The sequence below is a fragment of the Leptinotarsa decemlineata genome, unplaced genomic scaffold, assembly GCF_025532065.1.
Source record: "Leptinotarsa decemlineata unplaced genomic scaffold, Ldec_3_MD MMD2_tig00000505_RagTag_RagTag, whole genome shotgun sequence".
NCBI lineage: Eukaryota > Metazoa > Arthropoda > Insecta > Coleoptera > Chrysomelidae > Leptinotarsa > Leptinotarsa decemlineata.
Window position 1 is genome coordinate 5,461,353 of NW_027412549.1, and position 19,098 is coordinate 5,480,450.

The window sequence follows — 19,098 nt, forward strand, 5'->3', positions numbered from 1 at the left end:
CCATTTCATATTTTAACGCAACAATAAATTCGTACCGATTGAAAATAGCACGGAATTTTTCATTACTTATCCTCTTTCTCTGAATGATATTTTGTAGCGAATGATAACACCGTCTATCCTGAGTTGCGGGGATTTCCCGTATTTTATTTTTTGCTTGGATTGTTTTTGACTTATAATCAGCGAGAATAACTTCTATTACATATACATATATTAAGTTCAATATTCTTCATTACGTCCCTTTAAGAAAGTAGGTGATGCCATGACAATTCAGACAACACTAAATGTAATCTAGACGACGCATCTGTTGAAATTGACGAGCAGGATTTCAAGCTGGAACAACTTCGACTGCGAACTTTCGTTTCTGCTACAGGTAACGAAAATAAATTAATTAATGCAGACTCACTTGAATTCTCAAAGTTTATTGTAAAATATAAGCTGGAAGACACTTTGCCCAATATTTTAATCATGCTGCGAATAATTTCAACAGTTGCCATAAGCAATGCCAGCTGTGAGGTGGTTCCACTTATGTTTCGCTTGCGTTCACGCAGCTATTTTTATCAAGTACTTTCTTGGTTTTTCTCATTTTGTCTTCAATCGAGGACCGCCTGCCCGGTACTGACGATGCCCAATAGGATGAAACAGCTGTCTACCGGTGGCTCTTTAATTGAAATCAATATGGCACGCTACGCCACTGTTTTAAGGATACTTGCCGGTTGACAATCGTTGCGCGGTACTTTGACAATAACCGTGTGTATGATAAGTATGTCTGCTTCCATTGGAAGGAACCATAAGAGGCGAAGATATCTTGTCAGAATTCGTTAAGAGGAATCCATGCCCACTTGAAACGTATTTTACTTATAGTTTCTCAACCAGTTATCCGATTTTCATGCAACTTGCACCGATCGCTTCAAAAAAATATTCCTCAAGTGCCTGACTATTGTTTTTCGAATTTTTGAAAAGAAAAAAAATTATCCCAACTAAATTGTTTTGAAATCATGGAAAATGAGAGTTAGCCTCTAGTGAATATAGTTTTTTTGAAATTAAGTACATTTTCAAATCATCACATTTTAAATGAAAACTTTGAGAAGTAAAATAGAAAATGTATTTACGGCAACCAGTTCGTGGCGCCCTCTGATCACCCGACAATCTTCTCCCTGATCGCAAATGCAACGGCAAACGGCGTGCGGATTTTTATTTATGGGCTGCAATTCGTTCATTGTGAATTTCTCCTTCATGGTTTTTGAATTCGGAACTTGCTTTTTGGTGTGATTTTGGGAAAGGAAGGCTAGACGCTGCGAAAAGAAAACGATAGTACACAAGTGAGAAAATACGTAGGCGTAGAAACATCGGTAAGAAATCAATAACTATTCAATTAGTTTAATCGCACTATTTTATAAATTTGAGCGATATCATTATGACTCAAGGTTAGTTACATACTGAAAACGATGTTTAGAGCAAATTAATTGGAATCCAACTTCGCATTCAATTTTATTTTTGTATGACAAAAGGAATATTCATGTCCGATTTTATAGTCGTATCTTTGATATAGTGAATTATAATAAAATGATGGATTGTTAATAATAATTACGTTTATCCATAATTCAATGCAATGGTAATAAAATGATTGTTTACCTATTTTTTCTTTCAATTGTAATTGCTATCTTTTGTTAATACATTTTCGGAAATCAATTTATTACTTGTCAGGTATTCCCACAGTATTATTTTGAGACCATTATAGATGGTCAGGTAGGTATTACTAGTTAGGTAGGTAACGCCTTAGGTAGGTATTACTTATGTATTTTCGACAAATATAAGCCCTAGTTACTTAGAGGTATTGTTTATGTGTGACGTCTCATCGAGCATGTGGCATTCGAAACCCATCGATTCGTAGATGGCCATTGGAAGGTCATGGAGGAAGCAGGTCAAGAAGAGGCTCGAATAGCTCAAGAACTAGGAGAGGTCGATGAAAGCGGTATTCCAATGATTACCGTTGTAGCTGACGGGGTTTGGAGTAAAAGATCATACTCCGTAAATTATAATGCATCTTCAGGCGTAGTAGGTAGTCAGTTGCTGAGTGCAACGAATATATCATTATTATATTCTTATTTTACAGGCCTGTATAATTGGTGCTAGAACGAAAAAAAAATTATTCCTGGGCGTTAGAAATAAGTTTTGTGCCGTGTGCTCGCGTTCCGCAGTACATGAGAATATTCCTTTACCTGAACACAAATGCTACAAAAATTGGAGTGAATCATCAACCAGTATGGAATCCGATATCATAGTTGAGGGTTTCAAACGGAGCATGGAAATGCATGGTTTAAAATTCCACAAATTGATTGGAGATGGTGATAGAAGTGTTCATCAAAAACTACTGGAAGCTCGACCTTATGGAACATCAATCATTTGATGAGGAATTTTTCGAAGAAGATCCGAGAAATTTGTGGTATTTATTTATTTATTCATTCTGACAATAAAATTAAGATAATAATCATAATTCAATTTACAGATAGGAAGCGAAGTAATTCAAAAAATTTGCTAGTACCTCGAGGCCTAAGGAAACTAGTTGAAAGCAATGCCCGTAGACTACGCACTTCAATAAAATCTGCTACGATGTTCAGGATTAAAGAAAAAACTTCATTGGTTTCATTGGTCCAAAAAGTTGAGAACCTATGCAAAGATTTCAAGAATGTCCCATCACATGTATTTGGACAGCATGAAAGATGTCAGGAGATATCATATTTCAAGTGTTCTTCTAGATTAGATGGAGTTGATCATATACCCAGTATGAGAGCATGTGGTCTATTGGACGATATTGAAGTTTGTATTAACCGCTTAGTTTTCAATGCGGCCAGCTTAATAGCGGACCTGGATACCAATATCGCTGAACAATACAACAGCATCATTTGCAAGTTTGTTGGAGGTAAAAGAATAAAATATTCTCGTAAAAAAATCGTATGCGACACGTTGTAAAGATGCTGCTATTTCATTCAACTCTGATGGGGACTATTATAATGTTGTTGAAAAACACAAAGTTCCATTTTATACCAAAAGATATGTAGAAAAGATGAAAAGGAGACGCCAACTTCAGAAAATCACGAGACGCACAAATAAAGACCTTCCACCAAAATTTAAGAAGAAATATGCTTTGCCAGATAAGGATTACGGCCCAGACGCTATCCCTGATCCTGATTTATCTACCGATCAATTCGAGCGAAAAAAATACGATTTTCTCAATTCATTAAAAAAAAAACTGCCGAAGAGATAAAACTCATTGAACTCAATACAAGAGGTCAATCTGGCAATCCTTTATGGCAACAGGAGAGAAGTATTCGCTTAACAGCTTCACATTTTGGTGATATTTGCAAGATGCGAAAAACAAGATCTTGTGTCGATAAGGTGAAAAACTTACTTTATGCCACCTTCAGAGGAAACGAAAACACCAAGTATGGAAGAGAACATGAGCCATTCGCAATTAGACAACTAGAGAATGATTTTGATGTCAAAGTAATACTTTCTTTAATGATACACAAGAGTAAATATTAATTTTTTTTTGTCACAGGTTGAACCTTCTGGAATGTTCATTGATGAATACGACTATATTTTTGGAGCCAGTCCTGATGGGTTGATAGAAGATGACGCCATTGTTGAGGTGAAGTGCCCCAAAACTGCGTCAAAAATGCACCCCAAAGAAGCAATCGAGCAAAAAATAATAAATTTCTGTACTCTACACTTACAGCTGAAACAAAATCATAATTATCACTATCAAGTACAAGGACAGCTACACATTACTCAGCGTTCCCTGTGTTATTTTGTAATTTGGACTCCGTTGAGAATTTTAGTTGAAAAGGTGAGTTTTAGTAACATAACAATCTGTGATATCAAAACGATAAATTGGTTCTCAACCATGTTTTAACTGCCTTCAACAACTCACCCCAATCATTCAAAAATATTTCTGATTATAAATATTAAAATTATAGGCTGAGCACTTTATGTATTAATTCTATTTTATATTCCATGCCCTTATAAAATTGATAGGAATTTTTTTTAGATTATCAAGGACGATTCATTCTGGACGAATAAAATGAATCCAAAATTGGAAAATTTTTACAACAGTTGCCTCCTGCCCGAATTGATAGATCCTAGATACCCGAGGAAATTGGAAATTCGCAATCCACCACGCCAGTAAACATACCGTTGAAAAGGCTAGTTCACAAATGCTTTTTAGGTCAAAACTTTTTGCCGGCTCCTAAAAGTATGGTGGAAGATAATATAGGTGCATTTTCGAAACTAGAAGGAATTTTATTACGACCAATGTAGGACAACCTTTGTTGAAGATGAAATGATTCTGGCAATAGCTTCATGATAATAATAGAATAATAAAACATCGTTCACCATTGAAAATATTTAAACGATTAATTAATCTCCAAACGTAAAACAATTACGCTTGGAGATTACGCAATGGACTTTGCCGTGCCTCCTCTGTAGTGTGTGTATTCGAGTCGCAACAACATTAACTTGTCGATTTGCGTAATGAATATATCCATCAAGATAGAAGGAGGCGTCCCTTGTTCAGTATGTCTGTGATTGTAAAAATAGGACCGCCTACCATATTCTCAGACATTTACCGTTAGATGCAGTTCGAGGGTCCAGTTGCAGGTATGGAGCGCTCTTAAACATTTTCAGAAACGGGGTCTAGACTTAACTAAGATTTTTAGCGTAACTACAGATGGGGCACCCGCTATGATCGGGACACAGAAGGGATTTGCATCTCTTCTTGCTGCTCTCGTTGGTCGACCACTTTTTAAATCTCTTTGCATCATTCACCAAGAAAATTTATGCTAGCAGATCTCAAGCGGAAGCTTGAAATCCGTGATGGATATCGTTGTTAAAGTTGTCAACTACATTGCTGTAATTTTTACAAGAAATGGAAAGTGCATATTCAGATATTCCATTGCACAGTAATAAACGCTCGCTCAGCCGTCGTAGAGTGGTTTCTAGATTTGTGGAATGTTTAGGAGAAATTAGGTAATTATTGATGCAAAAAAGCTCTAGTCTAGATAATAAAGAATGGATTTGTAAGTTATTGTTCCTAATTGATAGTACAAATCATCTCGGCGAACTAAACCTTAAGTTGCAAGGATCGGGTCAAACTGTTCTAGATTTGTATGATTCCTGGAAGTCTTTTGAAATGAAAATAGATGTATTTATTCGCGATTTCCCATACATATAAATACTTTGCAAATCTAAAAACATACTTAGCCATTCTTAATAATTGTGATAATGGTGCATTTAATGATGAAATGTTAAACTACATGACTTCACTGAGAGAAGAATTTGCTGAAAGAGGTCAAGATTTTGATAAACATGATTAAAACCAGACTCAATGGATTTTACTAGCATTCCTTTCAATTATTCTCTCATAGTTCAAGATTTTGAGCTTCAGCATATTGCATTTAGGAACTCCAAGTGATGGAAGACAAAAGATGATCCTCCGGATAAATCAAACGAAATACTGAAGTGTTGGGCTAGTTTGCTAGACGAATATATTTGCCTCAAAAAAGTGGCATATGCAATGCTTTCAGCATGCGGATGTTCCTATATGTGTGAGTAACTATTTTCCCATTTGAAAATCATTTTGAATCCATATCGAAGCCGGTTAACAACAGAAAATTCAGAGACTTGTGTAATATTGAAAGTAACTAGATATCAACCAGAAATACAAAAGCTATAATATCGCGAGAAACACAAGGACAAGGATCACACTGAAAAATTCATGTGCTATGTTTCCTTTTTGATCAAAATTTTTAGAAATACTGTTGATCCTTTTTTTGTTTCATTAATTACCTTCCTCATTACTTTAAACAATTTTTGTATGAAAATTATACAGTTTTTTATAGTGGCACTTTGGCTTTGTTCAAAATTGCACATGGGCACCTCTTTGTTAAAAGGTTGTCGACCCCTGACCTGGAGCATAACAAATTTCGACGAACAAGGTTTTCAAGACACTCTTATCCTCTAGTTGAATTAAGTGCTTCTATATTTCAAGTGAATGTTAGGTATATTTTCCCACTTTCAGATATCAACGGAATTCCATTTTTGATGTTACAGAATGGACCTTATCTAAGATGAACCTACCATTTCCAAATATCCATCTCATTAGGATAAAATTTAGGTTATATAAGGCGGAGATGCTGTATGAACCGAATGAATTCCAGAGCTCAACTTCCTTTCCCTAGCTACTGGTGAGACCCATTGTGAGCCATGTATTAGCTAAAAAATCTAAACATGAGTCTATAGAGGAAATGGACGTCGACTAAACGACCCCAATTATCTCTCCAGTAACAACGAATCAAGAGCCGGAGCCTCTCAGTTCTCCCACTCTTGAATGAATGAAGGAGACCAGGTGGTGCAGCCAGGAAACGACATCGCCTCCTTAAGAGCAGGATATCTTATGAATCTGTCTTGCGCCAAAATACTTAGGAACAGTGAAAAAAATCTGACTCTGAACAGGGCTGCGAACGCTAATATTCGAACGATGAATAATCCAAACCAGAGGTGAAAAAGCCCTGCATGGCTGAATCTAATGTATCGTCAAGAATAGCTGACGCACAGATGCCTTCATATAGCGAGGTGGCCGCGGGCATCAAGGTGAGAATCTTGCACCTTGAACATCCGACAACCTCAATGAGGTACGATTTCAGAGTTGTACCTTTCGACCTAGATGACTACAAGCTTACTGGGAGGATCAAGAGAGTATTTCCTGGTTGGTGGTACCCTATAGCCATGGGAGAGCGTCTTCATGAAATAAGTCACAAGAAACTCTCTTCCAAGCGACACATTTGTGTTGCCTACCTATCTGACGAAGGTATTCCCAGACTTATCGCCAATCAGATTAAGGAACATATAGTATGGTCTGACAATCTTGAAGGACAACCTTCTGGGAAATGTTTGCCCCAGTAATAGCAAGTAGTATGAACCTGTCCCGCTACGGATCGAATCAGATTTTCAACGTTTGGTAGAGACCCACACATTTCATCTGATCTGAAAGATCACTTACCAAATAAAGTTATTCGGCTTCGTTAGGAAGCTGGATTTATTTTTGAGGAATATATTGTTGAATTATCGTATCTTTTGGACAATTTATCATTATGTACTATTAGGAAATGTCAGTTTCAGTTTAAGACTTGGCGGGTAACTTCCAGAAATGCCCAATCTACTAAAAGCGTCAAAAATATTATTATGGATAATATGAAAGGTTTAATGAATATTAAACGGATATATTTTCATTGTAATTTCAAACACTATACAACTGATTGTTTGGGCTATAGTTGTTCAAAAGTTAAGACGTCGGGCTCCATGACGGAAGACTGCATAGGCTCTTCCTCATCTGAGGAAGCCTCTTATAGATTCTATATTTTCAGTTTGGTTCAATCTGGACAATCTGGACACAAATTTCGACCAGATAATCCATTCGGATTCACCAGTACTTCAGCCTTTCCTGCGTTCGAAGGATACCGGCTTGAAGAGCTTTTCTGGTGTTAACGTTCTTCAACCTTGATTATGTTGGGTCCCATTTAAGTGTGCGGTAGTTTGAAGAGTCTAGTAGTTCTTCAATTTTGCTGATATATTCTTCCGTTTTCAGAAGCACCGTGGCATTTTCCTTGTCCGCTGGAAGAATCGTGATGCACTCATCAGAGTTGAAGCTTTTTAAGGCTGCACTCTTTTCGGGATATTGCATTTTGGAGGTCGTGCCGTGCTCAAAATATTTGCAGTCACAATCCTGATTTCTTTCGCTTTCTCATCCGGTAGATTCCTGATTCCGGTTCGTATTGGCGATCATTTCCTCGCCTGGTACTTGACGCGGAATGATCGCGAAATTAACGCCTCGTGCTAACACTGACATTCCGTCTTCAGTGAGAACCCAGTCTGTTTGGTTTATGACCACTCTGGGCATGTCTTAGCGTGGGGCTGATGAACCTCCACTTCAGTCTTATGTAGATTTTCCCATTCTGAAAAGTTCTGGAAGAACAAACATCATGACGGCAGTTTGAAAATAGTTAACTGTTATCGACTATTTATCTAATCCAGTACACCAAACTATTCGAATCATCATAAATATTCTTCACGCAATCACAATACCCAGTAATCGAAGATAAACTCAAGATGTATGAACCTCCGAAGAAGCTAGCCATTCGTACCAGCGAAACGTCAGGAAGAAATTTCAAAAATCGACAGCCTTCAAACACGAATAAAAACAGTGACACTGAAATATCAAAACGTTTGACAGACGTGGTTTCTCATTCGGTAGATCTGATATTTTTGACCGCCGAACAATAGGGCCTTCGATTACACCTGTAACCGTCAAAGCTTGAATTGAGACTAACTTCGTTTCCTAACGGCTCATAGGAATGAATAGTTTACCAATATTTACCTCAAAAAATGAAGAAAATGACAATTTCACTTTTTTGCAAGTTTTATGAAAAGTCGAAATTTTAGAGGGTATATAAGTCCATTCTGATAAGATGCATATTTAAGGCTACAAGCGAAAAAATGTAAAACGAAGAAAATCTTGTTAGGTTTTCGTCAATTCTTGAAAAGCAACAGGAAATATAGTTGGAAAACTTCAAATTGGGATTCAGAACCGACTTTTCTAGATTCAAGGATAAATAAAGTTACAAAGTCGAGGTTTTTGCAATAGGCAGCGGCCTCAGATCATACACCAGCCAATACACTCCGTCTCACTTCACTCCTCTTACAGAAGCCATTCGAGCGTTACTTCAGAGAAAAGGTTACATTCAGTGCTCTCAACACTGCGGTGGATCATAAGATACTTTTCTCTTTCTAGTGATTGCTGGCCTGACTCAACAAGATACCTCTACTCCAGTCATTTAAGCTTAAATTGGGTAAGAATCTCATAATTCGAGATACCCAGCTGTAAGTCTGTAAATACTTATATATTGACACCCTAAAAGTTGTCTTGAAACCTACATATGGTAGGGTGTACGCAACTATTAAATTTCAAGGTCAAAGGTCACAAAAATCGTTTTTTGCGCTTTTTTTGTAAATACCTCATTTCTTATGGGTTTTTTGCTATTTGTATTCATGATCAATATTGTAGAATACAAAATTCTCTACAAATGTTGTTTGAAAAAATTTTTCATACGGTGAACCGTTTTCGAGATAGAGGGCGGAGAGCGCGCGGTCATAGGATCACTTTAGGTCAACCGGTGCCTCCGGTCGAAAATGCGCCATATATAGTTGATGAACAAAGTCTCATGAAAACCATGAAAACCGAAGGAGGAGTATCTCGTAGTCGAAGTATGAAAGAAAGTGTTTTGTGTAAATGGGTATAAGCTATGTACGCCACAAATACTATTTGTGAGGAAATGGAGAAGTTCTGTAATATCTCCTTGGAGTCGACCGAGCAACACGTAGATTCCAGAGACTCAAGAGTGAAAAAAGACAATGCTGATGTAAATATACTATTTGATAAACTCCATGATCCTTTTCCAAATACTACGCAGTTAATATCGATAGCTTCTGGAATTGTTGGAAATGAGCAAATTAACTGCCCCAGAGCTTACGAAATTGGATTAGAGTCTATGAAGAAGATCACCGGCTTATCATTTAATGAAATAAAGTTGAAACGTTCCAAAAAAGTAATACCGCTTTCCAGTGTTAACAAATGTGTAAAAATAAATGATTGTAAAGTTTCAGTGGACCCATTATTTCTCTTCCAAAGAATTACTGTCAGCAAACAATTTGAAAGTAATCTTGAAGAATATTTTCAATATGAATTGAGTCCGTATCCAACAGCTCTATTTGATAATGATGGCATGAGAAAAACAACAAAACCGTCATTGTATGTCAACATGAGCCCAATTGATTTTGTTGTCAATGAAAATAATGTGACGTTCATTATTGATGGCGGATTTCTGCTTCATCATGTTGTATGGAGCAGAGAAGATACTTTTTCTATTACTTTTGATAAATACATGAATTATTCACAAAGGCATTACATTTCCAAAATAATTGTTATATTTGACGGATATTCAGACTACAGTAAGAACGTAAAAGCTATGGAGCAGCAGAGATGAACTGCTGCACTTTCAAAAACATATGAAGTCTGTTTCGTTGAAACAATGGTTGTACCAGTTACTCAAGAAAAATTCTTATCGAATAGAAATAACAAAGATATGCTCGTCAATATGTTAATTGAAAAATTACAAGCTACAAATATTACTACTAAACAAGCCAGAGATGATGCGGATGTTCTTATTGTTGAAACTGCAATAGAAGAATCAAAGTCTGAAAAAACTGCAGTTATAATAGGGCAATATGGGGTTGGAGCCTATCAATTTTATCACCTGCTCCAGAAGATTTGCTAAATACAATTTTCTGCAACTGCAAGAGTGGTTGTAATTCGCAATGCGGATGCAGGAAAGCAGGCTTGCAATGCTCTTTAGCTTTTGGCCAATGTAATGGGCAAGCTTGTCTCAATGCTCTACCATATCAGAGCGACATTAACGAAGATGGGACCTTTGACCCCAAAATCATGGAAGAACTTGAGACAAATGTCGTTGAAGACGATAATGAAGACCAGTTTAAAATTACCAGCAGCCGGAAGACGACGATGAAGAGGAAGAAGATCATTAAAATTATAAATTGTAGTTTTTGTACCCTCTATTCCATTTTTTACTTTTAATAAAAATAAATGTATTGATTCATGATTTATTTAATTTTTTTTATCATGTAAGGAGTTATTAATTAGGTCAAAATTCAAATATAATTCCTATATTTTCATTAACAATTCTGCAATTACATACATGGGCAGGTGAGTGTTGTTAAATACATTAATACTGTATGGCGTGTTTTCGACCGGAGGCACCGTTGAACTGAAGTGATCCTGTGACCGCGCGCTCTCCGCCCTCTATCTCGAAAACGGTTCACCGTATGAAAACTTTTTTTAAAATTTGTAGAGAATTTTGTATTCTACAATATTGATAATAATTACAAATAGCAAAAAACCCATAGGAAGTGAGATATTTACAAAAAAAAGCGCAAAAAAACGAGTTTTGTGACCATTGACCTTCAAATTTGATAGTTGCGTACACCCTACCATATGTAGGTTTTGAGACAACTTTTAGGGTGTCAATATACAAGTATTTACAGACTTACAGCTGGGTATCTCGAATTCCGAGGTGAACTTACTATAATGACTGGACTACTCGTCATACTTACTTCAGTGAAATATCTATCTAGAACTGAGACAAACACATCTCAGTGTTCTGTCTAACTCGGAAATGAGAAAAATATATTTGATACGGCTCTTATTATAGCAGTTGCACTGATTTGTGTTCACTTTTTTTTTTCGATTCAGGAGATACTTCCAAAAGCATTCAAGGCCTGTCAGAGCTTGCGTAGAGTAAGAGTCAACTTCTTCGTAGGGTTATTCTGACCAAACTCGTGTATTCCATATGATTCTATAACCCACCGTACATACGTATAGTTTAAGTAAACGATATAGTGTAAACTACCTTCCAATAGCTCCCCTTTAATAATATAGTTAGGAAGCTAACTAATTTCGTTATTCAGTGATCATTTCACAATAAATATTTCGTTTATATAGGTGAGTGGGAAAGTAGGAATTCTAATAACAGGGTGATGATTGAAAATACTTCTGAATACTACTTATTCACATATATATATACAATCGATCACTTCAAAAACACTTCACTAACTTTCTTCGAAAGTTTCTAATAATTCTTCTGCCATATTCTCTGTTTTATTATCACTGTCGTCATTTATATCAATAATGAATTTATTTCCACCAGTCAGTGGTCAGTGGTCAGTCGGTAGCCAAGCGGTTCGGCGTGGGTGCTTTGTTCACTCACTCGAATTGACTGCCGTGTTGGTCGGTGGTTCAAGCCCTAGTCTGAACGATCGATCTTCACTTGCTACCGTCCAACCCGTGTTAGGAATCACACGTTAAGAGGTAAGACCTCGGTAATCCTTAGCTCGCACAAGTTTCGACTTCTGAGGGTTGTCGTTCGTAGGGGTGCGACAGCTGGTTAACGGAAAATTAGATTTCTTTAGATTAGATATGGAAGTGTCCAATCTCCATGTAGTATTTTTCAACTAAAATTACTTTTTTAATCCTTTTCTGCCAGTCTTTTTCGGCAATATTAGATACTTCTTCTTAAATTAGCTCTATTACTATCTTATCAAATTTTGGAAAAATTATTTTCACGCCTGACGCTTTGTTTCAATTTTCTCCAAATCAACTCGATGGGATTGAAAACACAAAAATAGGGGGAAAGTCTCAGTATGATGTGCCCATACTTTTCAGCAATATTCTCAAGGGCATACACTTTTTCAAATGTTTTTGTCTGTAAAACTTTAAGTTGTTAGTTTTTGGTATAGTAATCTTCAAAATACAAATTGTTATCCATTAAAAAAGTTTGTATTTCATCTTTCCTCTAATTTTAATTTGATACTTTGATGAGCTGTCGCGAATGATAGGAAGCGTTGTCAAGAACTATTACACTATTCGCATCCAAATTTGGGATCACCGTGCTTTCAAACCACTCCTCGAAAATATTAGCTTCCATGTTCTTATGATAGTCAACATTACAGTCCTCAAGTTTTTTTCCAAATAATTTCGAAGAATTCAGAACCCATCCTTTACTTCCTTCGTAATGGATAATGATTAGTCGCGATCCTTTGTTTGCAGGAATGTTAGGCGTACACATTCTCGAACCATCAGTTTACCTTTTCGTAACTGTGTCGTGTCGTGACTGTTATACTAAGTTTCGTCCAAATAGAAAATTTGCCGTTGTTCTTGTCTATGTTTAGTTATTTGTTCTGAGTATTTGTTATGCAATTCCACTATTCTTCTGCTTTCCATAACTGCTTGACGTTCGTTTATTATTTGAAATTTAAATCCTAGTTTCTTTATCCAATTCTGAAGAGTTTTGTCACAGCAGCTCACGTTATTTGGCGGAAGTATTCAATTTTTTTCTTATGATTTCAGTTGTATGAATCTCAATTCTTTTCTAACAGTTGTATTATGTTTTTTCAATGATTTTATTAGATGAACATCTAAAGGTTTTGGTAATACTGTATAACACCGCGGCTTGCGTTCATGAGGTTTGTTTTTGATTATTTTACGTACAGTTGAGAAAGAAATTTCGGTCAAATCTGATGTTGCTTGTAATAGTTTGTTTCCATTGAAACCAAATTTGAGATGTAGATTCTTATATGTATACATTGAAACATACTCTCTGTGTTTCAATATTCAAATGCACCTGAATCTTATTCACTAGTATCTTTTTTCGCATTGTTCACCATCGCTATTGGAATCACTACACTGGAAAAAGTCTGCGTTGTAATCACATTCGTTATTACTATTAGTACTTGTCCAAGGATGCCACATTTTAAACAGAAAATAAAAATTTTAAGTAATTATAACTGCATCAATATCGAATTTAAATACTCAAAAATCGCGATCAGTTCCTGAACTGAACACGACGGCGATAACCATCCCCGCATTTCCCGATTTCTATTCGTCACCGTAACATGACTTCAAATTAAATTTTATGACTCTCCAGCCAATCATAAAACTCGGTTAGTAAAAATCATCCAATACAAACCGCCAATTGAACAGTCCACGTGGACTAGTTCGTAGCCGGTTTATTTCTATGTATTGGTTTTTTGGACTTAGAGAGTGCCGCTAACTTTAAATGTGCTCAATATCGTTTACTTCGACTTAAACTGTCTCGTCTGACTGGACAGTGTTGGCAAGAAATTGCCGGCAATAAACCTGAACAAGAGGTTTCAGTTAACGATAGCTCACTGCCGGCTAAAGGCAGTATAGACATGCCAGTAATGGTCCAAAAAGTCTTTAGCAAATGTTAAATTGGAAATCGGAAATGGTTAATTTTAATAATATTTTTCATTCAGCTGACAATTAATTTACAAGTTACTTCATGGACGAACTGTGTTAAGGCCGTTAATAGATTACTGACAATAAATGTAAAGTTACTACAAGGAAATATATGCCCTCACATTTGAACTCTAGATATACTAACGATAGGCAAGTTTAAAACTGTCAGAAAAATATTCCAGTTCCATTGTTGAGCACTGTAAATTTTCTGTCCTAAGATTTTGTACTACATCTAAAACTGAATATAGAGTATGATTATAGTACCTACACCGACATCATCTGGATCCATAATATTTTCTGAAATATTAATCTCCTCTCAATAATAGATCCACGTTTACCTAACAGCAATACCATACATGCATTTCGTCTATACGTGAAATCAATGGGACGAGCTGCTTGCTGTTGCCAAGAACCAAACTAGGGATGTCGCCATGACAACGTCGGCAGTGCACAGACGTTATTTGGTGTTCATTGCGCCGCCATAATCAACTGTAGATTCTCGGCTCACGTCGAGATGGTTCGAGACTTCGTCAATTATTTTGGAGTGTTTTAGTTGGACGCTACTGTCTTTTGTGCATTTGTTGTTCTTATATCATTTGTTATAATCCGTTCAGAAATGAGAGAGACTACAGCAGTATATCTATATATATTGTTGTGATAGGTTTTTGTTAAAAGTTTTGATTTTTCTTAGTTCAATATTGGAAGTTTTGGGGAAGGCAAAGTTTCATTCTTCGATGTTCATTATTATTAAAAGGCCAGATACTTTACCTTGATTCAAGTTCCTTTTTTTATAATCCAAGTTATTACAGTAGATGAACAAGGCGGATTCTGGACCACTTGGGAGTGGGGGAAAACGTCATCAAAATCGACGCAGGATGGAACGAGTATAGTAGCGATATAAGCGTGGAACTCCGCCCCTCGGCCCCCTTGGTACTCCACCTAACCTATCGGCCCCCTTGGTACTCCACCTAACCTATCAGCTCCCTCAGCCCCCTTGTCACGTTCCAGTCACGTGGTTTTGATTAAAAAAAGTTTATAGTTATGAGATTCGAACCCACGACGTCCGCGCGGTAGACATTGTCCTTGGCCTCTACACCATCGTAAGATATTGAAGTTAACTGCGAATGTTGGGTATTTATAGCGTTAGTTTTGTCGGTACCGAAATTGACTCATTCATTATAATTGACAGCATTTTTTTTTATTTTCGTAGATTGTAATCGTCATTATCATATTGAAGATAGGAAAATATACTTAGATTTGGGAAATAATTAATATTTCATGTAAAGATGTGCATGTGTGTGTGTAAGAGCGAGAGGCGCGTGTGACGTAATCGATGCACAAATTTACGTGGCTTTGCGTATATTGAGAGATTCATTTTAATAATTTATCGTACATAATTGTTTCATGTCCTGTTATCAGTAACCGCACAAAAATAGGCGCTCGATTCATCGATACAAAAGTATATGGAAACAACAAAAGTTATGGAACACACAGAGTCATCTATGAGTCACTAGCTGAACTATCTATTGGTTGAAGAAGGACACTGTAAACACTAGACTCATAAGACTGCATCTGTCAAATGTCAATACATGCCAGCATGGCAGGTTCGGCATTGCCAGTTGTACAATAAATCATTGTTTATGGGGCAATGTAGAGTTGCCGTTTTTGAATTATTCGTGAACTACTCGACGAAAATTTGAAGCGCGAAAGTGATATATTAATAATGATGAATCAGATTTAACAAAAAACATTACAGATTAATGAGGCTGTATCGTTTCAAAGTGTGATCCCTCAATGTTACAAGGTATTTCAAAATACATCATTGAAAACAAACATGGCGTCGAAGTGTACAGGGTGCGTCAAAATACATCATTTAAGAAAAAACATAACAGTTCCACGAGGCTGTAAGTTTTCAACGTGCGATCCCTCAATGTGTACAAGGTATCTCAAAATACATCATTGAAAAACAAATATGACGTCGAAGTGTACAGGGTGCGTCAAAATATATCATTTAAGGAAAAAAACATGTCGGTTTAAAATATGATATTAATGTGTATACAGGGCGTTTCAAAATACATCATTTAAGAAAAAAACATGTCGATTCAACAGAAGTCTAGCGTTCTAACATGTCGGAAGCCTCGTATCTTTATTAACCAAGTTAGCATCATCAGGAGAAAGAGGAGATCCAAAGGTGTCGAGAGGTTGAGCGTTGTGGATTCAACGTGAGGGCAATGGGGGAGCGAAGTATTCGACAATGACATTTCAAAATACGTTGTTTTCCATGCGTTTTCGATCGTTTTTCGTGCGTTTACGATCGTTTTTTGTGCGTTTTCGACCGTTTTCCGTGCGTTAATTCGTTATCGTTTCATCGTTATTGTCGTAACGGTTTTTCGTGTTTCAATATGACAGTTATTTATCATTTAACGCGTTTCGCCAACCAAGTTAGCATCATCAGGAAATGACTAACGTCCATGCTTTGTCATATGAAGATTCATTTTGCGAATTTTCAGACTCTTGAACGGAACCTTGTGGAACACCCAACCTAACTTCTGTTACAGAGTAGTGTCGGTCAGCCAATCAGAATGGAGAAATCAAATTTCGCTCGATTGATTGTGCTAGATGAAATTGAACTGGAGAATGAGGGTCGAATAATAATTAAAAGCTTGAAAGTGACGTAGTCAGCGTGGCGTGTGTGAGGATTTGTGGAAATGAATGAGTTATTACAAAAAACAATAGCGCAACTGTCAGAAGGGCACTGAGTTGTATATTCACTAATAATGATCGGATCGTCGCATACAGCACGTCAAATGAAAGGATAAGAAATGCAGAATTCATCGACAGAGAAAAAACAAATATGACGTAATGAATATAATATCCAACGCTTAATGTGAAATAACATAGGAAGAATTGCAAATTCAACAAACTTGTAATTGAAAAATGTTGGGTTATGAACAACTATAAGTTTATTCCAATTGCAGAAGCTTGATCCAAACGCAGAATTTATTGACAAAGAAAATGAAAAAATCCTTGTATACTGAAACATATGATATATTTGGATTCCTTAGGGTGAGAAGGATTCAAATCCATCAAAATACGACCACTTCCGGTTTTCACTTCCGGTCCTCCGATTTCGATGATTTCAACATCAATGGATTCGTTTAGATGTCATGAAACATAATTAATCATTTGTCGAAGCCAAAAGGGCCTTATAACCTATTTTCATTATACTAGCAGCAACAGACCGATGTGGGTACTCATTTCAAATGATTTCATTTGTAGATTATGAAAAGTATAATATACAGCGCCCAATGTGAAATAGCATAGAAAGAATTGCACATTTAAAGAAAATCATTGAACATATTTGAAATTAAAAGTTGTTGGCTTATGAACAACTACGAGTGTAATGTAATTGCAAAAGTTTCATTCAAAACACATAATTTGTTGATAAAAAAATGGAAAAATCATCGTATACTGAAACATATGGTATTTTTGGATTCCTTAGGATGAGAAGGTTTCGAATCCGTCAAAAACAGGTCACTTCCGGTTTTTACTTCCGGTCGTCCGATTCCGATGATTTTGACATCAATGAATTCGTTTAGATGTCAAAAAACATAGTTAATCATTTTACGAAGCCAAAAGGACCTCGTAATCTATTTTCGCTATACTAGTCGCAACAGGCCGGTGTGGGTACTCATTTCAAATGATTCAATTTGTAGACTATAAAAAATATAATATCGAGCGCCTAATGTGAAACAGCATAGGAAGAATTGCAAAGAGAATCATTGAAAAAACTTCGGATCGTTACGTACATCATGTCAAATGAAAGAAGAAGAATTGCAGAATTCATCTATAAAGAAAAAACAAATAAGGTGCAACATGTCAGAAGGGCACTAACCCACATCTTCATTGATGATTGTTGAATCTCAACGTGCAGCACATCAAATGAAAGGGAAACGAATGTAGAATTCATCGACAGAGAAAAAACAAATCTGAAGCAACATGTCAGATGAAAGGAAAAGAAATGCAAAATTCATCGACAGAGAAAAAACAAAGATGGCGCAGTATGTCAGAATGACACTAAGCAACATCTTTGTTAATGATAGTTGGATCTCATCGTGCAGCACATCAAATGAAAGAGAAACGAATGCAGAATTCATCGACAGAGAAAAAAAACGGAGACGATGCCAAGAGGGCACAAAGTTGTATCTTCACTAATAATAGTCGCATCATCACATGTAGTACTTCAAATAAAATGGAAAAAAAGCAGAATTCATGTGTTTGTTGCGCTATTCAAATCCAAAGTGACATGGATCAATGTCAACGCTGAATAGGTATCTAACAAAGACTCTTTGATTTTCTTTTGTTTCATTTCAGAATATGTCATCACTAATTTTTATATTCAAACCCAAGGTGACATTGATCACTGCCAATGCCGAATCTGCATCCGAAGATATGCAGTTCTAAAAGCGACGAAACAAAGTCTCTTTGTTTCATTTTGAAATATGTCATCACTTATTTAACTATAAATACGTTATGCATGCAGTGACAAGTGCACCGATTTCTATTTGAAAGTAAGTGTTTTAAGTTTGACTTTTTTCTCAGATGAATTTATTCAAATGTAATTTAATTGAAAGTTGTTGAGAATTGTTGAATTCTTTGATTTCCAAAATTTTTCTCGATATATATATGTTGGATGATTTCAGTCGAATGTTTTACATGTCGTGGTTTGTTTGAGATAGTATTCGCATATATTGTGAATCAAAACATAAAGCTTTAATTTTTTATTTTTCGCAGGTGGATTTACAAAAGTTGAATGCAAGTTCGATCGTGAAGAGAAAGCCAAGTATCAAAGTAGCAGATTTGCCTGTGGAGATGCCGCAGAGGATATTCACTGCCAAAATCGTGAAAGGAAAATTTGGTGAGGCGGTCTTGTTGGATTTGGGAGATAAAGTATCATTTCTACCCCACCGAGTGACGGAGGCGTATAGTCCTCACTTAGAATAATTTTCATCAGGAAAATATGCTATTGTGTTCAAAGGATTAATGGACATTGGGAAACCCAATCTTGTCGTTTCATTTGAGATTGTACAAAATTAAGGTTAGTATTGTTTTCAATTTTTCCTTTGTTCAATAGGCAAAGAGTTTTTGGGTGT

General features: G+C 36.3%; 2 protein-coding genes and 1 long non-coding RNA gene across 3 annotated transcripts in view; 2 read left to right on the forward strand and 1 right to left on the reverse strand.

Annotated features, from left to right (window-relative positions):
• Axud1 (AXIN1 up-regulated 1) overlaps positions 1–19,098 on the reverse strand; it is a 130,370-nt gene that overhangs the window by 90,479 nt on the left and 20,793 nt on the right.
• Positions 2,397–4,353, forward strand: LOC141481732 (uncharacterized). The gene is made up of 4 exons (XM_074173805.1): positions 2,397–2,443; positions 2,507–3,504; positions 3,560–3,847; positions 4,049–4,353. The coding sequence occupies exons 2-4, from the start codon at positions 3,367–3,369 to the stop codon at positions 4,184–4,186; spliced, it is 564 nt and encodes a 187-aa protein (XP_074029906.1). The 5' UTR covers positions 2,397–2,443; positions 2,507–3,366; the 3' UTR covers positions 4,187–4,353.
• The window catches only part of LOC141481734 (uncharacterized), a 42,295-nt gene continuing 27,939 nt past the window's right edge, over positions 4,743–19,098 (forward strand). Inside the window, exons 1-2 of the long non-coding RNA XR_012465134.1 lie at positions 4,743–5,025; positions 18,740–19,043. This is a non-coding gene — a long non-coding RNA (uncharacterized lncRNA). The remainder of the gene's footprint in view (positions 5,026–18,739; positions 19,044–19,098) is intronic.

Coding starts and splice junctions, on each gene's coding strand:
- LOC141481732 (XM_074173805.1), top strand. CDS start 3,367: ATGCGAAAAACAAGATCTTGTGTCGATAAGGTGAAAAACTTACTTTAT. Junction 3,505..3,559: donor AGAATGATTTTGATGTCAAA/GTAATACTTTCT, acceptor TTTTTGTCACAG/GTTGAACCTTCTGGAATGTT. Junction 3,848..4,048: donor TGAGAATTTTAGTTGAAAAG/GTGAGTTTTAGT, acceptor AATTTTTTTTAG/ATTATCAAGGACGATTCATT.